The following is a 19964-nucleotide window of genomic DNA, read 5'->3' on the forward strand; positions in this document are numbered from 1 at the left end:
GATCTGTACCAGCTTGGAATTAATCAGTCTTTTTGAGAACCTGGGCAATTACTTGGCCAGATTCTCCAAATGATTGAAATAAATGCATTTAGCTAAATGTGCTGATGTGAGAATATGTAATAATTCTGGCAAGACCACCGTTTTGGCACATGCCCATATTTGTGCTAGTCCTGGTACTGAGTCTTATTTAAACTGGGTCAGCACTACATATCATAGATTCTTGTTGAACACTGTACATTTCCTTGTGGGTTACACCACACAGGGTTTGTGGCCAATTTACCTGTTTACCCATGTGAAAGTCATTCTGCACAAAGCAGGTTGCACTGTATGCTCTTTTGCAAGTTTTATTCTTGACTGAGAAAGCTGCTATTTTTAAAGCAGGCCAATCTTATACAATGCAGGGCTGCTGTATAATTTTTACAGTCGTTGCTAACAGAAAGGATACATGTTCAACTGCAACTTTCATACAGTGTGCTATAAGCACATGGATAGCAAAAGTATTCTGAATTATCAACTTTTTATGAGTATGCCTGTCCTACTATTTTTTTATGTTTTACATTTATAAATTATGCATCTTTTCAGTCATGGTTAAAAGCGAGGATATGTTCTTCAATTGCAGTTTTCATATGGCGTGCTAACTGCAAATGTCATGAATTATTAACTATTTTTATTAATATGCTTGTCTTATGATTCTATTAATGTTTTTAAAACTGTGCTGTACATTATGCATATTTTATTGTGCATTATGTACATTTTAAGGTGCACTTTTATGGTCATTGTATGATAAAGATTTATGACGGACTGAACGAAACTCTGTCCTCAAAGAATATCAGCATGCTTTCAGGTGGTGTAGCCATCATTTGTGCAGCAGGCGCACTACCAATGAGGCCATTGCTGTCAATTATGTCCCAACCAAAGGGGAAGCGGCCCATCAGTTAAATCAGGAGTAAGCCTCATCCTGTCAGGAAGAATATAATGGAATGGAAGGTGTCATTCATCTTCTTTATTTGATTAAACATTGCTTCTCTGCTTCTATTCTCCTTTTCGTTTGTTCTTTTGTATACGGATAGTTTACAAGAAGTGTCAGGTTAATTTTGGTCTGCATTCAGTGTTCTGCTTGGTTGAATAGACCGTAATGGTCCAATTAGTTCAATGCAATCAAAAGCACTACAACCCAGTGCTTAATTTGTAAATAAAAACGTGCCGGTGCCGAAAGCTCTCCTGAAACGCGGCTGCTGCAATTAAATGTACGAGCACAGACTACTGAGGCAGCGTAATCCTGAAATCATCTCGGACAACTTTAATCCATTTACGGCCACTCCCTACCCCTTAAACTCACTCTTGCTATTGTCTCCCTTTGTGGTGCTTTTTTCGCTTTTTCTCTTCCTACGTCTGTCTATATGCATTTTGCTCGCAGTAAATGCTTGAGGCAGACAAATAAGTACCGGCCCTCAAAAATAAGTGCCCGTGCCCCACACCGGAGTCAACAAGCACAAATTAAACCCTGCTACAACCCAAAATGCATTAACCTATCACACGCTATGTGGGAACGGATCACCTTCACCTCAAAATGCCCAAGGGCAGGCTGCTGGAGTCCAGCAGGACTGTGGAAAGAGAAGACGGTGTCAGCTGATGTTTATACCCGCTCTCGTGCTGCCCGAGACAAGACCAACACCTGGGTGCTCGGTGCACCGCTCAGCGGCTGGCGCGAGGCTCACACAGCGCGCGAGCTCAGAGTGCAGGGTCAAAGTACCAGTCGAGCTCAGTTAATGAATGCTTCTCAGGCAAACGTCACCTCCTCCTAGGTGCGGGGTCGTCCTTTACCAGGAAAGGCAGAAAAACATCGAATGCAGGAACCCCAATATGCCTTCAGTTTCCTGCTTGCTCTTTCAGTGTGTGTGCGGGACACCAGTTCCGGTCTCCGAAGGCGAGGTGGGTGATTTCAAGGATACTATAAGCCGGTTAAGAGTTTCTTCTGGATATAGCGGAAGGGTTTACAATAGATTTGACAAAGACAGTAAGTGTTCTTTTTTTCAAGTGCGTTGGCGTTTGGGAACTTGTAGCAGCTTTTATAAAGGCTGTCTTTTTTTTCGCCATGTACTCTGTGGCCCACCAAGTCACGGAATTGTCTCTTGGTCCCGAATTATCAGATGCTAGTACCTCACTTAATTGATTCATAACAGGAGCCTGGCCATGCCGATGTCAGGCAGTGCTCAGCCCCCTGACCGGTTCTGTTTTTTTCACCTGACTGCTTTACTTTCATGGAACCAGCACAACGAATGCCTGGACCTGAATGTCATCTTTCCGTGAAAGGCGAAAAATCGTATAAAAAAATTGTAAGCATCCATTCCCCACAAGACATTTCATGCTTTGGCCTGTTTTATTGGAAGGCTGTCTAGATTGTCACACTTTGAATATTGGCAATTGAGGAGGGAAAAGTAATTGTGGTTTTTGCATCGGAGATATGGATGCTATTCTTTGTCAGTGATTGATTTGCTGAAAGTTTATATCCTGGTTAATGTATAAGTAGGTTATCTCCCTCCAGTAATCTGATTTTTATAGAAGGCCAGAGTCCTGGTCTTCTTTAATTTGTTCGCGGTATGCACCCACGGGCACAGAGATGAGTCACGAAGTGTGCTTTTACTGTGAGGTAATGTTTGCATCTACACACAGACGCCCACACGCATAAGCTTTCGTATAGAGGAGGCACACATGCATCTCCTCTCCATATAACCATGCGGAAGTACATTCCGTTAGGAAATAGGAGATTTTAACGATTTTCAGATTGTGGAACCAGTATTAAAACAATTGAACGAGTGTGTGGCTCACACCACGGTTGTCTTCCATGTTGCCTCTAATTCCGTTTTTGCACTCAAAAGTAGCCCCTGCGGGGGTTTACCTCGTGTAATCTGACACTGGTAGCTTGCCGCACACACATCACAAACATACTTCTCCTGTGCATCCACAAACCTAGGATAGATTCACCAGGCCCACTCGCAACACAATTATTCTCTTATGGGTCCACAATCATCCAATCACAGTCATTCGAAAATTGCCAGCTTTCCTAAATTGTCCAGAAACTTCATATCTAACGGTAGAGTTGAATAAAACCACAAGGAGGGTGTGGGAAAAGTGGGCCTTGAACTCTTTTATCCACTTTCAGTTTCCAGGAAAAACTCTTTCTCGCTGTCTCCCCGCTCTCTCCAACACCCACAAACCTAATAAAGTGTCCACAGTGACAAGAACAGACACGTAGTATTCTGATTACTTTATGCACTCACTTTCCTGGAAAAGGGTTTATCAGTTACTTTATGTTGTGACATTATCTGTTGTGTTTTCCGACGTCACAGGATGATCGTACAAGTCCCGTCAGTAGTACAATTAGTCGCCTACAGTTTAGTCGGGCTTCTGACCCGGAGCTGTTCCTCTGTAGTTATCTGGGCCTGTTTACTTTGCTGCTGTTTCCAAACAGTGAAAGGCACCATGCTAAGCCCCACCTGTGAGATATGATGATGGGATTACTTCATGCATCTCCTCGGGTCTCTAGACTGATTAGGACTTTGAGGAGGGCCAGCCTTTGTTTTTAGTGGATGCAGTAGTTTCATTCCTCAGAAGGGCCCAGGGTTCTTTCTGGCTGTTCAGGTTAGCTCATCACAAAAACATCAGTATCTAAGTCCATGTCCAGTGTACGGTTTCAGAAGAAAAGGGGCATTTGTGTAATGCCATTTTACAGTAACCCATAACGGAATGAGGCTCCCCTCCAATCTGAATTTACATTTGGAGTGCCGCATTGTAATTCAGAAGGCTGTACCAAGAATGCGACTACCCTGGAAATGGTTCGAGGTGTATTCCATCTCAGTGTAACCTCCCTTTCAGGGCAGAAAGGAGAACATAGCACCGCAGTATTTTGTGTAGATTTTGGTGAAGGTGTTTCTCCTCAGGAAAAAAAAAAGAAAAAAATGTTCCTTTGCGCCGGGGAATTCACTCCCACTGTAGGTATTTCTCAGCCATTGATTCAAAATTGGAAACCATGTGATTGCCCAAGGAATTGGATTGTAAACCTGCCCCAGGTGCAACTTTCTATTTTGTTTCCTTGAGGAGTTGGTAAATTCCAAAAAGTAGTAAATCTGCACCATCAGGTACAAGTAAATCTTCAGGAGCAAATTTATTATTTTGTCACGAATAGGGCCCGTTCAATTGCTACCTTTTCGTCCTTCTGTATTTGCTGCACATCCTTTCACACTAGTGTAGAATGTGTTTCAACCAGTAGCTGGCCACTTTGTCTAAGGAGTTAAAGTACACACTAGTTACGTTACTTCAATTTTTATTGCATTGTTAATGGAAAAATAAACCAACCGGTAACAGAATGCCAAGTGATACGAGTTGAAGGGCAAAGTCTTGCAGCGCAAGACACCTGACGTGGGACATCATGAGTGCTCTGCATGGAGAGCTGTACAAACCATCCTCTTCCAAAGCTCCTTCAGGAGCGAACGCGCAATGCATGTGTCAGGAAATCCAAAGGGTTTTTTTATCCCAGAACTTTTTTTTTTTACTGGTGATTGGAGCAGATTTTGTCAGCAACTAAGTAATGCTGCGCGTTTTCCCTGTGATACACTGCATTTTAGAACCTCTATTAAGGACGTATCAGTTGTATTCTTTTAATAACATATGTTTTGTAGCATATGTTTTTGCAACAATGTGTGACTATTCTGATTTGTGGATGAGTACAAATTATGAACATACCATTTTGTGGCTCTTAGACATTATGTTTCATAGACATTTTTAGAGAAGCAAACATAGTTGAGTCATGCTGCAGCTCCCAACATACCTCTTGGTATAAAAGCCACATTTGACCTAAGAGTTCATTATTCTTGTTGATGTCAGGGTTTTTGGGCAAAATGAGTATCATTCCGGCCCCTCGTCATTCTTGAGAAAAAAAGATACATATCAACATTTTTGAATGTTGTTCTTACTTTCCAAAGGAGACTTTGTTCTTATGTGTATTGGCCGTTGACTGCCCAGTATGGTGCTGGAGAGAAACTTCTAGAAGCATTCATACCACCATATCTTAAATGAAATAACTGAAGGAGCAATATCTACAGAACCTTTACCATTTGTTCAGAATATTAAACAGCACATAGCCTCTACATTTTCGAGTACTGACCTCCAGGAAGCAAGATTTTTCATGAGTTTTATTTTTAAAAGGGAAATGGTTGTATGTTTTCTCATTTGTTTTGCAGTTATGTTTGCCTTACAGCTTTACATACATTAGCACATAAACTAATCCTAAATGTCTGAATTGCAAATAGCAGTGTCTCGTCTGACGTGTCTGCATTTACAATAAGGTTACCAGTGAAGACTGGAGGAAATCCTCATCTCAGGATGAAGAAGGAAGCGATGCAACCAGGATCGCACCAAGAAGGTGGAGCTCGGGTAAAAGCCGTCCTCGGCCTCGACCCCTCTCAGACTATGGACAGCTGGCCTGCAGAAGCTTCTCCATCCCAGAAGATGCAATTGCTGCTAAGTGCCAAGAAATGGACAGTGTGGACAGTGAAAATCCTCTCAGGTCAAATGTATGCGGAGCCCACGTTTCTTCAGGGGGCAACCAAAGACTCTGGAAAAGACGTCCAATCTCTGTCATAGGTGGAGTCAGTTTTTATGGAACTATCCAGTCGGAAGAAATTGACGAGCTGCTTACACAAGTAAGATCTACGTGGCAGCAATAAATCGTACTTCTACTTATCTCTACCAGCTTGTAAGATTCTCTGGATGTCTTTCCCGTTTTTCTACTTCGACTGTTTAATCATCATCTTAAACCTCATAATAAAATTTGCACGGTTTAATCAAACTAATATCTGATCTTCAACTTTCTCTTTCTGACAGTGAAAACTAACACACTAATTATATTTTGCATGGTACTGTTGTTACATTTCAAGTTGACATTATCAGAACTTTTTTTATTTCTTCCTACTTTTTAAAAAGGTGAACTTCATTTTAGTTTTGTCACAAATGATAGTTCGTGAACATTACTTAAGTTCGGTGTCTACAGTTTAATGTATATCCCACAATCCTTGCATCTATCAGTGTATAGAATTCAAATATATTTTTAGCTTGATGTCCATGACAGATATGATTTTAGGATCAGGGCAGGATAAGTACAAATATTTATGAAAGCTTTGAAGTAGGAAAGGCCATATGCTGTGCTTTCTAGAAAATGCTTGAAACAAACATTGGGACAAGATTAGTGGCCGGAAAAGATGACCACTTCAGATGGATCATTGCAGTTACAAGTTGAGCACCTTCTATATATTCTCGTATTACGATATGTAAAAGTAACTGGTAATGTGCACACAGATCACTTTATAGTTGAATACTTTCTTAGACATTTATCTTGGTTTGTCATTTGTTGACATTGTAAGCTTAGTCGTCACCACCTGATTTATGTCACTGAAGTTCCCCAATTTTATCGAAAAGATGCCTTTAAGTTAATATTTCTGTGTCTTTAGAAATAAGACAGATACATATAAGAAACACAGTTTACTTGACGAATCCAAACAAAAGACCCTTGCATAGTAATCAGCAATTCACTGTTTTTCTGTTTTTGTATTCACTTATACACAAATAGTAGATTGGTTTCAGATTAAAAGTAGCCAGAATTTTAGTCTAGGCCGACATTGTTTTTCAGACACAGGTTAGCCAAACCCACAAGGACTTTGCAGTTCAGAATCCTGTATTAAACATCTAGGTCCCTTGTTATAAATTATGCCTCTAAGTACAGCTGAGCAGTATCTCACCCCTTCCTTGACGTCTCTCTAGTATCCCCATCACCAAAGGGGAAGCATAAGTGACAATATCCTTTCCTTACCAAGTCTTCCACGGTCAGTGTACTTCATTCTTCATCTGGACATTCAAACAATATTGTCCCACTGACCCCTCCGCTTCTCCATGACAACCCTTTTGCATATTGACTGCAACAACAAGACACAGAAGGTAGTCAACAACATTTCCATTCTTGCAGCGCCCCTGTGAAACTCCATGTTCAAGGCACCCTTCTCTGTTGGGATGCAGATACCATAATACAAAGATGTTAAGTTTGGGAAGAAGCCTTGAACATTAGGAATTTTCCTGGTCATTTGAGTGAATATCAGCCACTGTGGGCAGTTGCTGTTAATGGAATTGTCCATTGAGAGAAAATCGTCTAGGAGGCACTCTTGAACTATGCTTTGCTAAAAAATACGATTTTTGTCTTGTAGTCAATTAAATGAGGATCGTATCCATGATCTTAGATGGAGTTTTTGTGAAGGGAAATACATATGATACGCACTAGCATCTGGTGCTTTAAGTTTCCTTAATGTAGAAGTAGTAGGATTTTAGGATCCTATGGAACATGCAAGCATAGTGTGTATAAAAACAACCAAAACCTGGTGTTAGAGCTTAAAAGTAAAAAAAAATAGCACATATAGCGTTTGTGTCACCCTAATGGCAAGACTGTTTGTAAAATGGCACAAAAGCCTCTTATAGTACACTGTAGAACTTTCTTTGGGGCAAAATTAAGTCCTTTCAGACACTTGTCGGTTCTGAAAAGCCAAAACAACAAGCCACAATTCATTGGCTTCCATAGATTACATTGTTTTTAAATTATGACTTCCAGCATTGGACATACTCTAAACATATCAAGCATTGAGATTTTTACCTTCTCTGTCTCTTTAATATCTCGGTCCCAGTTCTCTCCTGTCTGTACTGGGAGTCATTCAAAATCCCTCAGTAATCCATTTTTCTCTAAGAATTACAAAAACATGAATCTGGACGATTAACTATTACATCACTGTTAACTCCTAATTGTTTATTATGTGAGCCATTTACACCCAAAATTATACACAAGTAAATGAAGCGACTTGCAGTGGAATTTGATGTCTTTGATCACAAAAAGGGTGAGTGAAGCTCAGGGGTAGTGTTGTTAGTAACTCAGATGACGTCCCACTCCATCAGTCTTCGGGCTGTGGTTGTTCACCCTTCTCGTGAGCCTCTATGATGAGGGATTCCCTGGCACTGTTATGTCTAGTAACCTTCAGGATAAAGCAGCAATGAATTTCTGCTGCACTGTGGTGTACAGTGTCGGCTTGATACATGTTCACTAAAAAGAATCAGATACAGGGGCTTCTGATGTTAGCATATTCAGTGTCCCAAGCCTCTTATCAGTGTCATTATTCCAGGTGGTACGGAAAGGCTTATAAATGACTGTCCACGTCTCTTGAGTGGCGTTGCTCATTGGTGAAGATCTGGAATCCAGCCTGTGCTGCCTCTATCCTTAAGTGCCGCTGACTATAAAGAACACGTCTTCCTGTCCTGGGTGTATGGAAAGCCCCTGACTCTACAGTGTCAGTGATCATTTGATTGGAAAAGTGAACTGTCCCTCTAAAACCTAAAAATGTGCCTGTGGTGGTATGTGTCATCTGTTTTATTTTCATGCCACCAAACACATTTGTTAAAACCATGCATGGCACGATTTGGCAGCACATATTAATGGGAAGCCAACATGTTTCAGTGCCTGATGGCATATTCCTCAGTGCCTGTGGACCAAACGTATCAATATGGTATATCCCCGGCTAGGATTTCTTGGACCTGCAAAGTTGCAAATAAGACGGACATTCTAAATTCCCTCTTCCAGCTAAAACACCATCTTAATCAAAAGACAAAAACATTATAGCACAGTATTACTTTACCTGCTCACACCAACAATAAGACATACCACTAGGCAGCAGTGTGTGAGTAACTGAGATGTTGTGCATTCACTCTTGATAAAGAACTCCTGGTTAAGAAAAGCAAAAAACAAGATAAATAATTAAAGACAAATTGGGACAATTGTTTTTGTGAAAAAGAAGAACAGTAACTCGGAATACCTTACCTTAATAATACCCATTTTTTCGACATTTGAAGCACAAAAAAACATGACCTAGCTCACATTGAATAACAAGGCTTTCAGTTTACATATGGAGCTCACGATCAGGTGCATTAACCACTAAGCTGCATTACCGCTTGAAGATTGCCACTTAGTGTTATACACATGGTGATACTTAACCTTTGTCATCATGGGAGACCAAATAAGTCCCATTTATCAGTGTTGTTATCTCTGGATGGCCATGCGACTTTGTGGGAACTCCCACTGTTTATGTTTTTTAATGCTGTCTTTTTTGACACTTTTTGTTCCTGTAGCCAGCAACACGGCCTCCTGTCCCAGCCCATCAGGTGCCACCATATAAGGCTATTTCTGCTCGATTCCGGCCCGTCGCCTTCTCTCAGAGCACACCCATTGGCTTGGACCGAGTAGGTCGAAAACGACAAATGAGAGCTTCCAACTGTAAGTGTTGCTGATCTGAATACACGGTCTTTGCTTTCTGTTCAAATGCTTCCACTGTCAAAATCACTTGCAATATTCTTGTACTGCAGGTGTTAAAGTGTATGCGTACTTCAGAGAAAATTCACGTTCATGTTCAGAGGCCATCATTCGCTTATTTACTTAATTATTTAGAAGTTTCACAAAGTTTTGTACATCATACTTTGGGCAGTTTTAGTGTGCGGAATCAGTGAGACTTGCAGTTTCCTATCATGGAATGGGATATATAAACATAGAGGGAGATGATGGGATCAGAAAGGATGTAAATAAAGGGCAGAAATGGGAACCTTACATCTTAGGTCAGGACCACAGTGTGCTTGCATTCACCGTCAGACTCCAACGTGCCTTCATCCCTCCAGATATCCCTCACAAATGATGTGGTTTAACCCCTCACTTGCTTTAAGACGGGAATGTGGAGCCATTACGTTAAAGAGAGACATGCAGGGGGTGGAGACTTGAAAGAATCTGTGACGATTGATGCTTCGACCATGGCAGCAAAAACTGATCCAAAAAGTCTGTATTTCTTCAATAATGCAGTAGGATTGCATCTCTCAAACCCCTCAAAGGCAACTGATTCATTCTTGAGTGAAAAAAACAACTTTAGTGCAAGGTTAGATCTTGAAAATCACATATAGCTTGTTTTGGACATTTACCCAATTCAGTGGCACTCATGCTATACAACCAGGATGGAAGTGCTGACTCAAGTTGTTTGGGGCATGATTCTGTGAACTGTTGGTCTCTAAGCGAACATTGCACTCACTCACCTGTCTTACCTTGCCAATGGAATTGTGCTCTTTGTCTAAACCCCTTAGGACATGGATACTCAAAGTACGGCCCGCGAGCTGCATGCGGCCCCCGACCTTTACATGTGGTCCCCTGGGCAACAACAGGAGCACTGGGCAGCTGTTTACTCGACTCAGCACTAACAATACAAAATATTAAATAGACAGTAATTTATGTCAAGCATAATTGGTGTTACAGAAAGAAAGTAAATAAGGAGTCCCGTGCTTAACTTTGGAAACACTTTCTTTAAGGCATCTTGCAGCAAAAGTGTCAAAATATGACAGTCTCTTCAAAATTCAAAAAGTGTATAACCTTTTTAACTTAGTACAGTTTATTAAATCAGAACTTTGAGAAGTATTCATTTAAAAGTGAGTTTCCAAACATGAATTTAGAAACATTAAATCTTCTACCTACCCTGGCAACACCGCCAATAGTAAACTAAAGAGGCGAATCAGTTGTTATGTGCACTTTTTTGGGTGGCCTGAGTTCCTATTATACACAAACAACATTAGAGTTTACACTGGAGCAGGTTTTGTACAGCGCACACCATGACATGTATTTCCAGGTCCTCTTAAATGTGATAAGGAAGAAAAAAGTTGGAAAGAGAAATAAGACAATTGCCTAGGATCACACGTTGGGAAAGCGGGGAAGCCAGGGTTAATCCTAGGTTTTCTGGTTTGAAATTGTTCAATTCAACCACTAGATGTATATCCTACACTTTGCCTACACCTACCATACCTCCCGTCCCCCCCAGCCCCTCAGGCACATCACAGACTAAAATGTTTGGCCCCATGTAAAATGTTTGCGAGTACCCATGCTTTAGATTAAGAAATAGTTCACCTCTGCCAATTTCCAGAATAGGATTGGGATTCTAATGTCTATTGATGCAGCTCTTATTCATGTTTACAAATTATTTAAAACAGGTATGTGCAGCTACAAAAATCAAAAGCAGCTGTAGAATTGAAAAACCAAAAGAACAAAAATGTAAAAAATTTACATGTAGTTGTTTTAAAGCACAGATCCAAAGTAACAATTATTATGTGCTCAACAAAAGCTAAAGCAAAGAGATTGCTCTGAGTTGGCCTACAACCAAAATCAGCACAGAAGGCTTGCTGAGCTAGGTGTTTCATCTCTTGATGCACTATAATGTAATTCCATGGGTCTACTAAGCATTATAATTAGCATATCTATAACAAGGATGTGCAATGCAATAGGTGTTGCATTTTCTTGAGTTAGAGCTATTGACATTGTAAATTTATGACTGGACCTTTCTTGCCACATACATTGTTCAACCTTGTCTCATAATTTTGTATTTTACTGCCATGTTTTGGTGGTCACTGGCAGCTACTGACATCCAAAATCACAAGCCCTTGAGGAGAGATGATGGAAAATAAGTTTGGAAAAGTATTTTATTTTTATTTTAACAGAATGTAGTCTTGCAAGCATTCTTGCCTCCTATTTCAACAAAGCGCTAATGAAGTTAACAATAGCAGAGCAGACTGAGAAGATTTATGTCCCCAATAAAGGAGATAAGCAATGCTCTGTGTGTGATATTGTGAGTGCTGGCAGGGAGGGACCCTGGAGGAGAGACTCCAGATGTGAGGCTAAGCAGGTTTCACACCATTGCTTCTAGGTTTAGCTGCATTATACCAGAAAGAGTTTATTGTGGTTTTTGTGAGCAGTGAGCTAAATGACCGGGTGTTTCTTTTGTAAAGTAGGCTTATTTTAGGAGCCAGAGATGAGGACAGCACTGGAATAAAGCCAAAACGTATGTCGGCGACATGGGAGTAGGTGGGAGGAATGGAAAGCTGCAATAAAACGCAGGCAGCTACCAGCCCAAAAAAGGGAGCACCAAAGAAATGCCAAAGCAGTCTGTCACAGCCACAGAAAAAGAAACTCAAGTGGAATAATACAGTAGTTGGTCACTGCTCTGAAGCAGGAAAAGGAGGGGGAAAAAGGAAGAACTGACCACTAGCGAGCAAGATTTTTTAAAGGACACTGCAACAAATGAAATCGCTTTAAGCCATAAAAGGTATATTAAAAGTATACTTAAGGTTGAACGCTTAAGTTCGACCTAAACATATATACAAATTGGTCCCTATGTGGGACAAAAATTGTGAAATGAAAGGTATATGTGAAGAAAATTATTACTGTTACCATGCTCATGTCTGCTGGATGGGAGCTAGAGCTGAAATAGCCACTACGAAGTCATATTACTGGCATGGTTAGCCATCTGAATAATCTCCCCTCCCTGCACCGGTAGAGGCAATTCATGAAGTCCATTGATCACCACTCATCTCTCTGCTTAATGCACAGTCTAAATTCAATAGTATTAGCATTGTGCAAAGATAAATTATAACTCTGGGTGTTTAGCTATCTGAATATCCTCCCCTACCTGCACCAGCAGAGACAATTCATAAAGTCCATCTATCATTACTACTGGATGCATAGTCTAAATTCAGTGATAGTAGCAGCACCTCCCCTCTTTTCCCCCTTCACTCCTGGGCGCCTTGAGACACTCACGGGGGAGTAGTGCGCTTTACAAACTCCTGATTGATTAATTGGTAATAGTGGTGTACAAAGATTAATTATAACTCAGACTACTGAGCTATCTGAATAATCCCCCGCACTACGCAGTAGAAACAGTTCATTAAGTCTATGTATCATATCACTACTGGATGCATGGAGTAAATTCAGTGGTAAGGAATTCTTCTAGGCATTGAGTGGTTGTTCTGTTTGCAATTGTTTGACTGGTGCCGGAAATTACATGTCATAGAGCTGCAGCTCTGGAATTGGTCCTTATGTAGATATAGACTGTGAAAATATTGTTCTATGAATGCACTGACCACCTCATATCTATCTGCAAACTTTATGCTACAAAGTTTGTCCTGCCTTCTGAGGTGTGCGTTTGAATGTTGACGTCTTCTCTTGTGTGCTGCTTCTCCTGCAAACCTGACCACTGTTCTAATCAGCCCACAGCATTAGTGAAGCGAAGAGTGTCACTTTCCCTTTTGCTGGTAAAAATATTGTGCCCATACAGTCCATATCTGTTATTGTTCAAAATGATTTAGGCTCAGGTTTGGTTTGCCAGGAATAGGGCTTTTTGACCTTTGCTGGCATACAGCACCTGCCTCCTGCAGCTTTTAGCACTCTTATTCAGAGGTTGAACAGGCCAGGGATCTTATATTGGTTACATTAAGTAATTTGTTATAAACATTTCTTATTTGTGCTTCTTTTCCAAATTAAGATCGCAAAGTATGGCAACAGTTTGCAAAGGGAGAACACTTTGTTTTACAGTGAAATTTGAGATGGCATCTGTTCCCTCCACTCATGCTCTCTGCTAAATTTTACAGAAAAACAAAGTTTTTCAGATGATATGATCAGATGGCTCTACCAGCTAAATGCAGTATGCACGGAGAAAGCCACTGGTAAATGATCATAAAGAATTTGATTGACAAATCTTACCAAAAATGCAAACGTTTGGAAAGTGCTGCACTCTGCTGTTTGGGGGACCCTAGGATCACTATAGGAAAATAATATTTTCTTCATTAACATCTTTTTCTTTTGAAAAAACAAGGTGATTGATGGAATTAATCTCATCCACCAGCAATTGCTCAGGCGGCATCCCAATCCATGGTTTATCACCACCATGCCACCTTAGTTTGGACCGAGCCATATGCAAATCAGTCTTGATCCTAGTCCTCATGGGAAGAATACAGCCCAAACTGCCAGGCCAGGTCCTCCCTGATCCGGAACACAAGAAACTCAGGACTGGTTTCATCCTTGTTATAGGCTCTTCAGCCAGGTATAGCTTGGTTCCAGTGGCACAATGATCCTGGGACCCAGATCTAGGCACACCTGGTGCACTTAGGGCACCAAATGCAAAAATGACAAGATGACAGATGGAATGCTTGACTTAATCGTAGCCACTGACAATTGTTCAGTCTGCATCCTAATCCACCATTATTTGCGCACTATTCAGCCTTTGTACCTAGCCATATGCAGATCAGTCTTGACCCTGTTACTCATTGGAGCAGTACAGCCTGAACTGCCAGGTCAAGTCCTCCCTGAACTAGAACACAAGCAACCCAGGGCCAATTTTGCCCATGTCATGAGCTCTTGAGCCAGGCATAGCTTGGTTCCAGTGGCACAGTAAGCCCGGGACCCACGTCTGGGCATAACCAGTGCACCTAGGACGTTAAAGCAAAAACAACAAGGTGATTAATGGAATGCTTGAAATAATCTCAGCCACTAGCAGTCGCTTGGGGCACATCCCAGTCCATTGTTTTTTACCCACCTTGCCACCTCAGTTTGGACGTAGTCTTATGCAAATCAGTCTTGACCCTGTTTGTCATGTCAACAGTCCAGCCAAACTGCCAAACCAGGTCCTCCCTGAACTGGAACACAAGAGTGATCATGTCTTATAGTGGTTTCCTCTGTTGGTAGGGTTGAGTAAAATTGCACTTTTTGAGGCAGATATTGTTTAATTGCTTGAAGAACTTGAGCACATGCCAGAATAAAAGTCTATATATATCGAGATTTACAGGCTTCCAGTGCACACTTGAATCACAGATGAAGAATGGTTGCAATATGCATCTATGGTTGTAGCAAGTTTTTGTAAGGATGGATTTAAAATTTCAGCTGTTGGAGAGCTCTTGTTTGATGAGGTGATGGCTGGTTCTTCTTTGAGTTTGAGCAAGAACTGTGGAAATCTTTGATAGGCACTAAGTAACGAGTTGATATCCTTCGATCCCATGCACCCGTTCAATCAAGAAAATCTTTAACCAGAGCAGAGTTCAGTCCAGACCAGATAAAGTATTTGATGCACATTAACTACAGGGAGTGCAGAATTATTAGGCAAATTAGTATTTTGACCACATCATCCTCTTTATGCATGTTGTCTTACTCCAAGCTGTATAGGCTCGAAAGCCTACTACCAATTAAGCATATTAGGTGATGTGCATCTCTGTAATGAGAAGGGGTGTGGTCTAATGACATCAACACCCTATATCAGGTGTGCATAATTATTAGGCAACTTCCTTTCCTTTGGCAAAATGGGTCAAAAGAAGGACTTGACAGGCTCAGAAAAGTCAAAAATAGTGAGATATCTTGCAGAGGGATGCAGCACTCTTAAAATTGCAAAGCTTCTGAAGCGTGATCATCGAACAATCAAGCGTTTCATTCAAAATAGTCAACAGGGTCGCAAGAAGCGTGTGGAAAAACCAAGGCGCAAAATAACTGCCCATGAACTGAGAAAAGTCAAGCGTGCAGCTGCCACGATGCCACTTGCCACCAGTTTGGCCATATTTCAGAACTGCAACATCACTGGAGTGCCCAAAAGCACAAGGTGTGCAATACTCAGAGACATGGCCAAGGTAAGAAAGGCTGAAAGACGACCACCACTGAACAAGACACACAAGCTGAAACGTCAAGACTGGGCCAAGAAATATCTCAAGACTGATTTTTCTAAGGTTTTATGGACTGATGAAATGAGAGTGAGTCTTGATGGGCCAGATGGATGGGCCCGTGGCTGGATTGGTAAAGGGCAGAGAGCTCCAGTCCGACTCAGACGCCAGCAAGGTGGAGGTGGAGTACTGGTTTGGGCTGGTATCATCAAAGATGAGGTTGTGGGGCCTTTTCGGGTTGAGGATGGAGTCAAGCTCAACTCCCAGTCCTACTGCCAGTTCCTGGAAGACACCTTCTTCAAGCAGTAGTACAGGAAGAAGTCTGCATCCTTCAAGAAAAACATGATTTTCATGCAGGACAATGCTCCATCACACGCGTCCAAGTACTCCACAGCGTGGCTGGCAAGAAAGGGTATAAAAGAAGGAAATCTAATGACATGGCCTCCTTGTTCACCTGATCTGAACCCCATTGAGAACCTGTGGTCCATCATCAAATGTGAGATTTACAAGGAGGGAAAACAGTACACCTCTCTAAACAGTGTCTGGGAGGCTGTGGTTGCTGCTGCACGCAATGTTGATGGTGAACAGATCAAAACACTGACAGAATCCATGGATGGCAGGCTTTTGAGTGTCCTTGCAAAGAAAGGTGGCTATATTGGTCACTGATTTGTTTTTGTTTTGTTTTTGAATGTCAGAAATGTATATTTGTGAATGTTGAGATGTTATATTGGTTTCACTGGTAATAATAAATCATTGAAATGGGTATATATTTTTTTTTGTTAAGTTGCCTAATAATTATGCACAGTAATAGTCACCTGCACACACAGATATCCCCCTAACATAGCTAAAACTAAAAACAAACTAAAAACTACTTCCAAATATATTCAGCTTTGATATTAATGAGTTTTTTGGGTTCATTGAGAACATGGTTGTTGTTCAATAATAAAATTAATCCTCAAAAATACAACTTGCCTAATAATTCTGCACTCCCTGTAGAAGAAAGATCACATTGGCTGGAGCAGCTGTTATTGGCTGCATATCATAGTTCTAAGCCTGTAGCTTATTTTTCAAGCAAAGGTGTTTTTTTATGCAGCTAGTGTAGCTTTGATTGTTGACAGTTATTCTTCAAATGTACAACAAAAAATACTTTTGAGTTTATCTGGCAGGATTTCAAGCTAAAGCATCCCTGATTCTCGAGATTGGGAGGAAACCTGCTGCAGTTGTTGTGGCAGAATCTCCCCTTTTGTTGCGGACTGGCTGCATTGGCATCAGTGGGGACCTTGTTATATCAAGTTATATGGCACAACAGAGGTGCTTGGCCTGGAAATACTGCTGGCTGTTTACAGTTTGCATAGGTGAGTTTCAATTATGTGGTCTTGATAACGAATAGATAATTGGTATGACTTGTTTAGGCCAACAGAAGGGGTTTGGGAGGTTTTGTTGAACTTTCTGGTAGAATCATCAGATTAATTTCTTGTATGAGTCTTTTGATGTAGTCAGTAGTCCTCTGTGTCAGAGGGAAGCTGATGGGAAAAGAGTGAAGTTGTGAATATCTATCCAAAATATGAAGTTGTCTAGTATAAAAGTTGTTCAGCTTTCTTGACCTATGTCCTAAGGAGTTTAGTAAACAAATCTCAGAATGCCCAATATGTTCCCACGCAGCAGTAATAATACGGACTGGGGTTTGAGGGAGTTGCAATCTGAAAGCCGAGGCTGAGGTCATCAGTGTCATGAAGCGGAAGGCTGAGTGCAGTCCAGAGATAAGAAAGTTGGGTTTGCATAACACAGAGGAACGGACCACTTCTCATAATGGCTATTTGTAGTCGTTAACTATATTAGCCCTGTGGTATTACTTGGTTTATCAAAGTGGCACAGTTGGGGGTTTAGTCAAGTTTCATACTAGAAGAAGCAGTCATGGTTGTGTTAGAGATTGGTACAACTTTTGAGAGAGGTGCACTCATAGGGAGGGGCTGCTACACACGTCGTGTCGGTTTGTAAACGCATCTCCTGATTTCAGATCAGAATAAAAAAATAAGTGAAGTCAAAGCTTGAGAATGCTTGGAAAAGTTCACATTTGATAGAGTTATTGGTCTTTCTCCAATGTATTTTGCTTTTCGACGAGCAGCTGGCAACAAAATATGTTCTTGTGTACCTAGTGTGGGAGTTCTCTACGATGAGGCAGTGCCGTTTAAAGAACAAAATGTCCTCTGGTGTTTATCGCTTTAAATATTCTGTACCCTGCCTGGAACAGCACGGCATAGGCATGGATAGGCAGCTATACTGCATTGCGGCTGCATTCAAACGCATCACAGAAAAGCTCTTTTTAAGTGTTTAACTCGATAGCCTTCCAGCCTCCCGTTTTCCACTGTGTGATGTGTTCACATTACCTCGCTCATCATATTCCTTAGTAACCCGAAAGGACGTGTTGAAGTGAAATAGCAAAAATACTAATTATGTTCAGAATAATGCCAGTGTGGGGTCTGGGAATCACGTGGGAGAAGTAATTATTGTCCTGTTCACTTGAATGTAATTATACATTTATGCCTACGTTCGTTTAAAAATATTGATAAATGGTTAACATGCCACAGAGCCTTGGTTCCCTGTTCATTCTCCCCAGTGAAGTGGTTTAGTTGTTTAAGTGAACAGACCTTGCATAGTATTACTGTAATTATTTTTATAAAGTAAAAATGCTCAGAACAATTCCCCTTCCTGTAATTCTTGCTTCTTGACATTCTCATAAGGAAGAGCACCGTATCCCATTGAGCTGAAAAGGTGGTTTAATCTGAACAGTAAGACCTATAGTCTAAAGAAAGGAGGGGAATGTTGGCAAACTCATGTTTTTCTGTGCTTCATGTTTTATATACTTTACTATTTATAGTGTTTCCAAAAAATGTACAGGAGTTATGGAATGTACAACCATTTGCTCCTATTTTTGCACATGGGCTGAAAATATGAAAGTCCTTACTTTTAAGTGGTTTGATTGCTACCTTAATGAATGTTTAGGGGCTGGACACGTGCACTACTAATGGGTATTCACTGGCGACCCTGCCTCAGGTGATGCTGGAGTGGACTATGGTCTGCAGAAGACCATCACTCTCCATCAAAAAGCATAGTAGTCAAAATCGTAACCCAGGCCTTGAAGACGGTGGTATGGTACAATGATGTGTGCAGATTTAGTAACTTTCTCTATGTGTGCACTACTCTCACCCTGGGCATCAGTCTTCAACACAACCTTAACTACTTATGATACTGTAGCAGCAATATAACGTGAACAGAAGTACACATTTTTAGGTATAGATGCCGCTGCCCTTAAAGAGCCCTACTCACGAATTACAATTACTTTTGGCATTTTTTATATTTATTTTTACCCCTTTGTAATAGATGCACATGTATTCTAAAGTGCAGTGTTCGTAGTGATAATGAGTGCACATCAAGGCTGGTGGTGCAAAGCATTCAAGGGTCAGTATTGATTTGGTGCAAGTTGATTGTAGATGCATTGTCTGGACCTCTTTTACATCAGGGATGCATAGCGATTTTTATTGAATTGTATTTTAGGATTTATTTAGCTTTTTTTTTAACTCCGCTGTGGATAACCATATCACATTTTTGGATGGATAGCACATTAGATCTTCAGGAGTGTTGCTTTTGTTATAATTCTAATTGGGAATCAATTAGGTGTTGTGCAGGAGAGACAAGATAGGTGCTCTTATCTAGTGGCTCAGTCACTGCCACTGCTTGAGAGTGAGGTTTGAAAGCCAGACATGCTATAGTTATAATTACCTGGCTTTCGTATTTTACTTTGCAGGTCCCACCTAGTGTTTCACTGATTCTGTTATGCTAGTGGGCCGGGCGAACGAGGCAGGCATATACCTGAATGTTCTGTATTATAAGTAGTCCAGTTGAAAGCCAGTGTACAGGGGTACTCCCAATATATACGCAGCTACACAATACTAACGTAGCCAGAGGGGCAGCAGGCTGCTTTGTGTACAACAAAAAAGAGAAGCAATCAGAGAGGCCCCATTAATATATATGTCAGTGTGCATCAGTCATAGATCGTGGCACATGAGTGAAATGATTCCCAGTGGGCAAGAGTGGGAGTTGACCAGTAGCCGTATACAATTATAAACACAGGCATGCTGCCTACTGCTGGTCAATTACACTTCGTAAGCAAGAAAACACCTCGAGGAGTGTGAGCAAGGAAAAACCTTGAGGAGCAATCCAGGTGGGCAACCTGAGGAAAAACTGCACAATATTTAAAAGATTCGGATTCCACCTACTCATGCTAGGCCAAAGGAGGCCACAGAGTTGAGCAGGGGTTTTCACCCCAAACGCCTCTCATGTTTCCAAAGGTTTCAAGATATAGATGAGCACCAGTTGGTCTA

General features: G+C 41.1%; 1 protein-coding gene across 1 annotated transcript in view; it reads left to right on the top strand.

Moving 5' to 3' along the window:
- SPATA13 (spermatogenesis associated 13) overlaps positions 1–19964 on the top strand; it is a 119352-nt gene that overhangs the window by 31876 nt on the left and 67512 nt on the right. Inside the window, exons 3-4 of the mRNA XM_069202239.1 lie at positions 5346–5702; positions 9214–9358. Of these exons, the coding sequence (XP_069058340.1) occupies positions 5346–5702; positions 9214–9358 (502 nt within the window). The remainder of the gene's footprint in view (positions 1–5345; positions 5703–9213; positions 9359–19964) is intronic.

This window comes from Pleurodeles waltl, chromosome 8, assembly GCF_031143425.1.
Source record: "Pleurodeles waltl isolate 20211129_DDA chromosome 8, aPleWal1.hap1.20221129, whole genome shotgun sequence".
Classification (NCBI taxonomy): Eukaryota; Metazoa; Chordata; class Amphibia; order Caudata; family Salamandridae; genus Pleurodeles; species Pleurodeles waltl.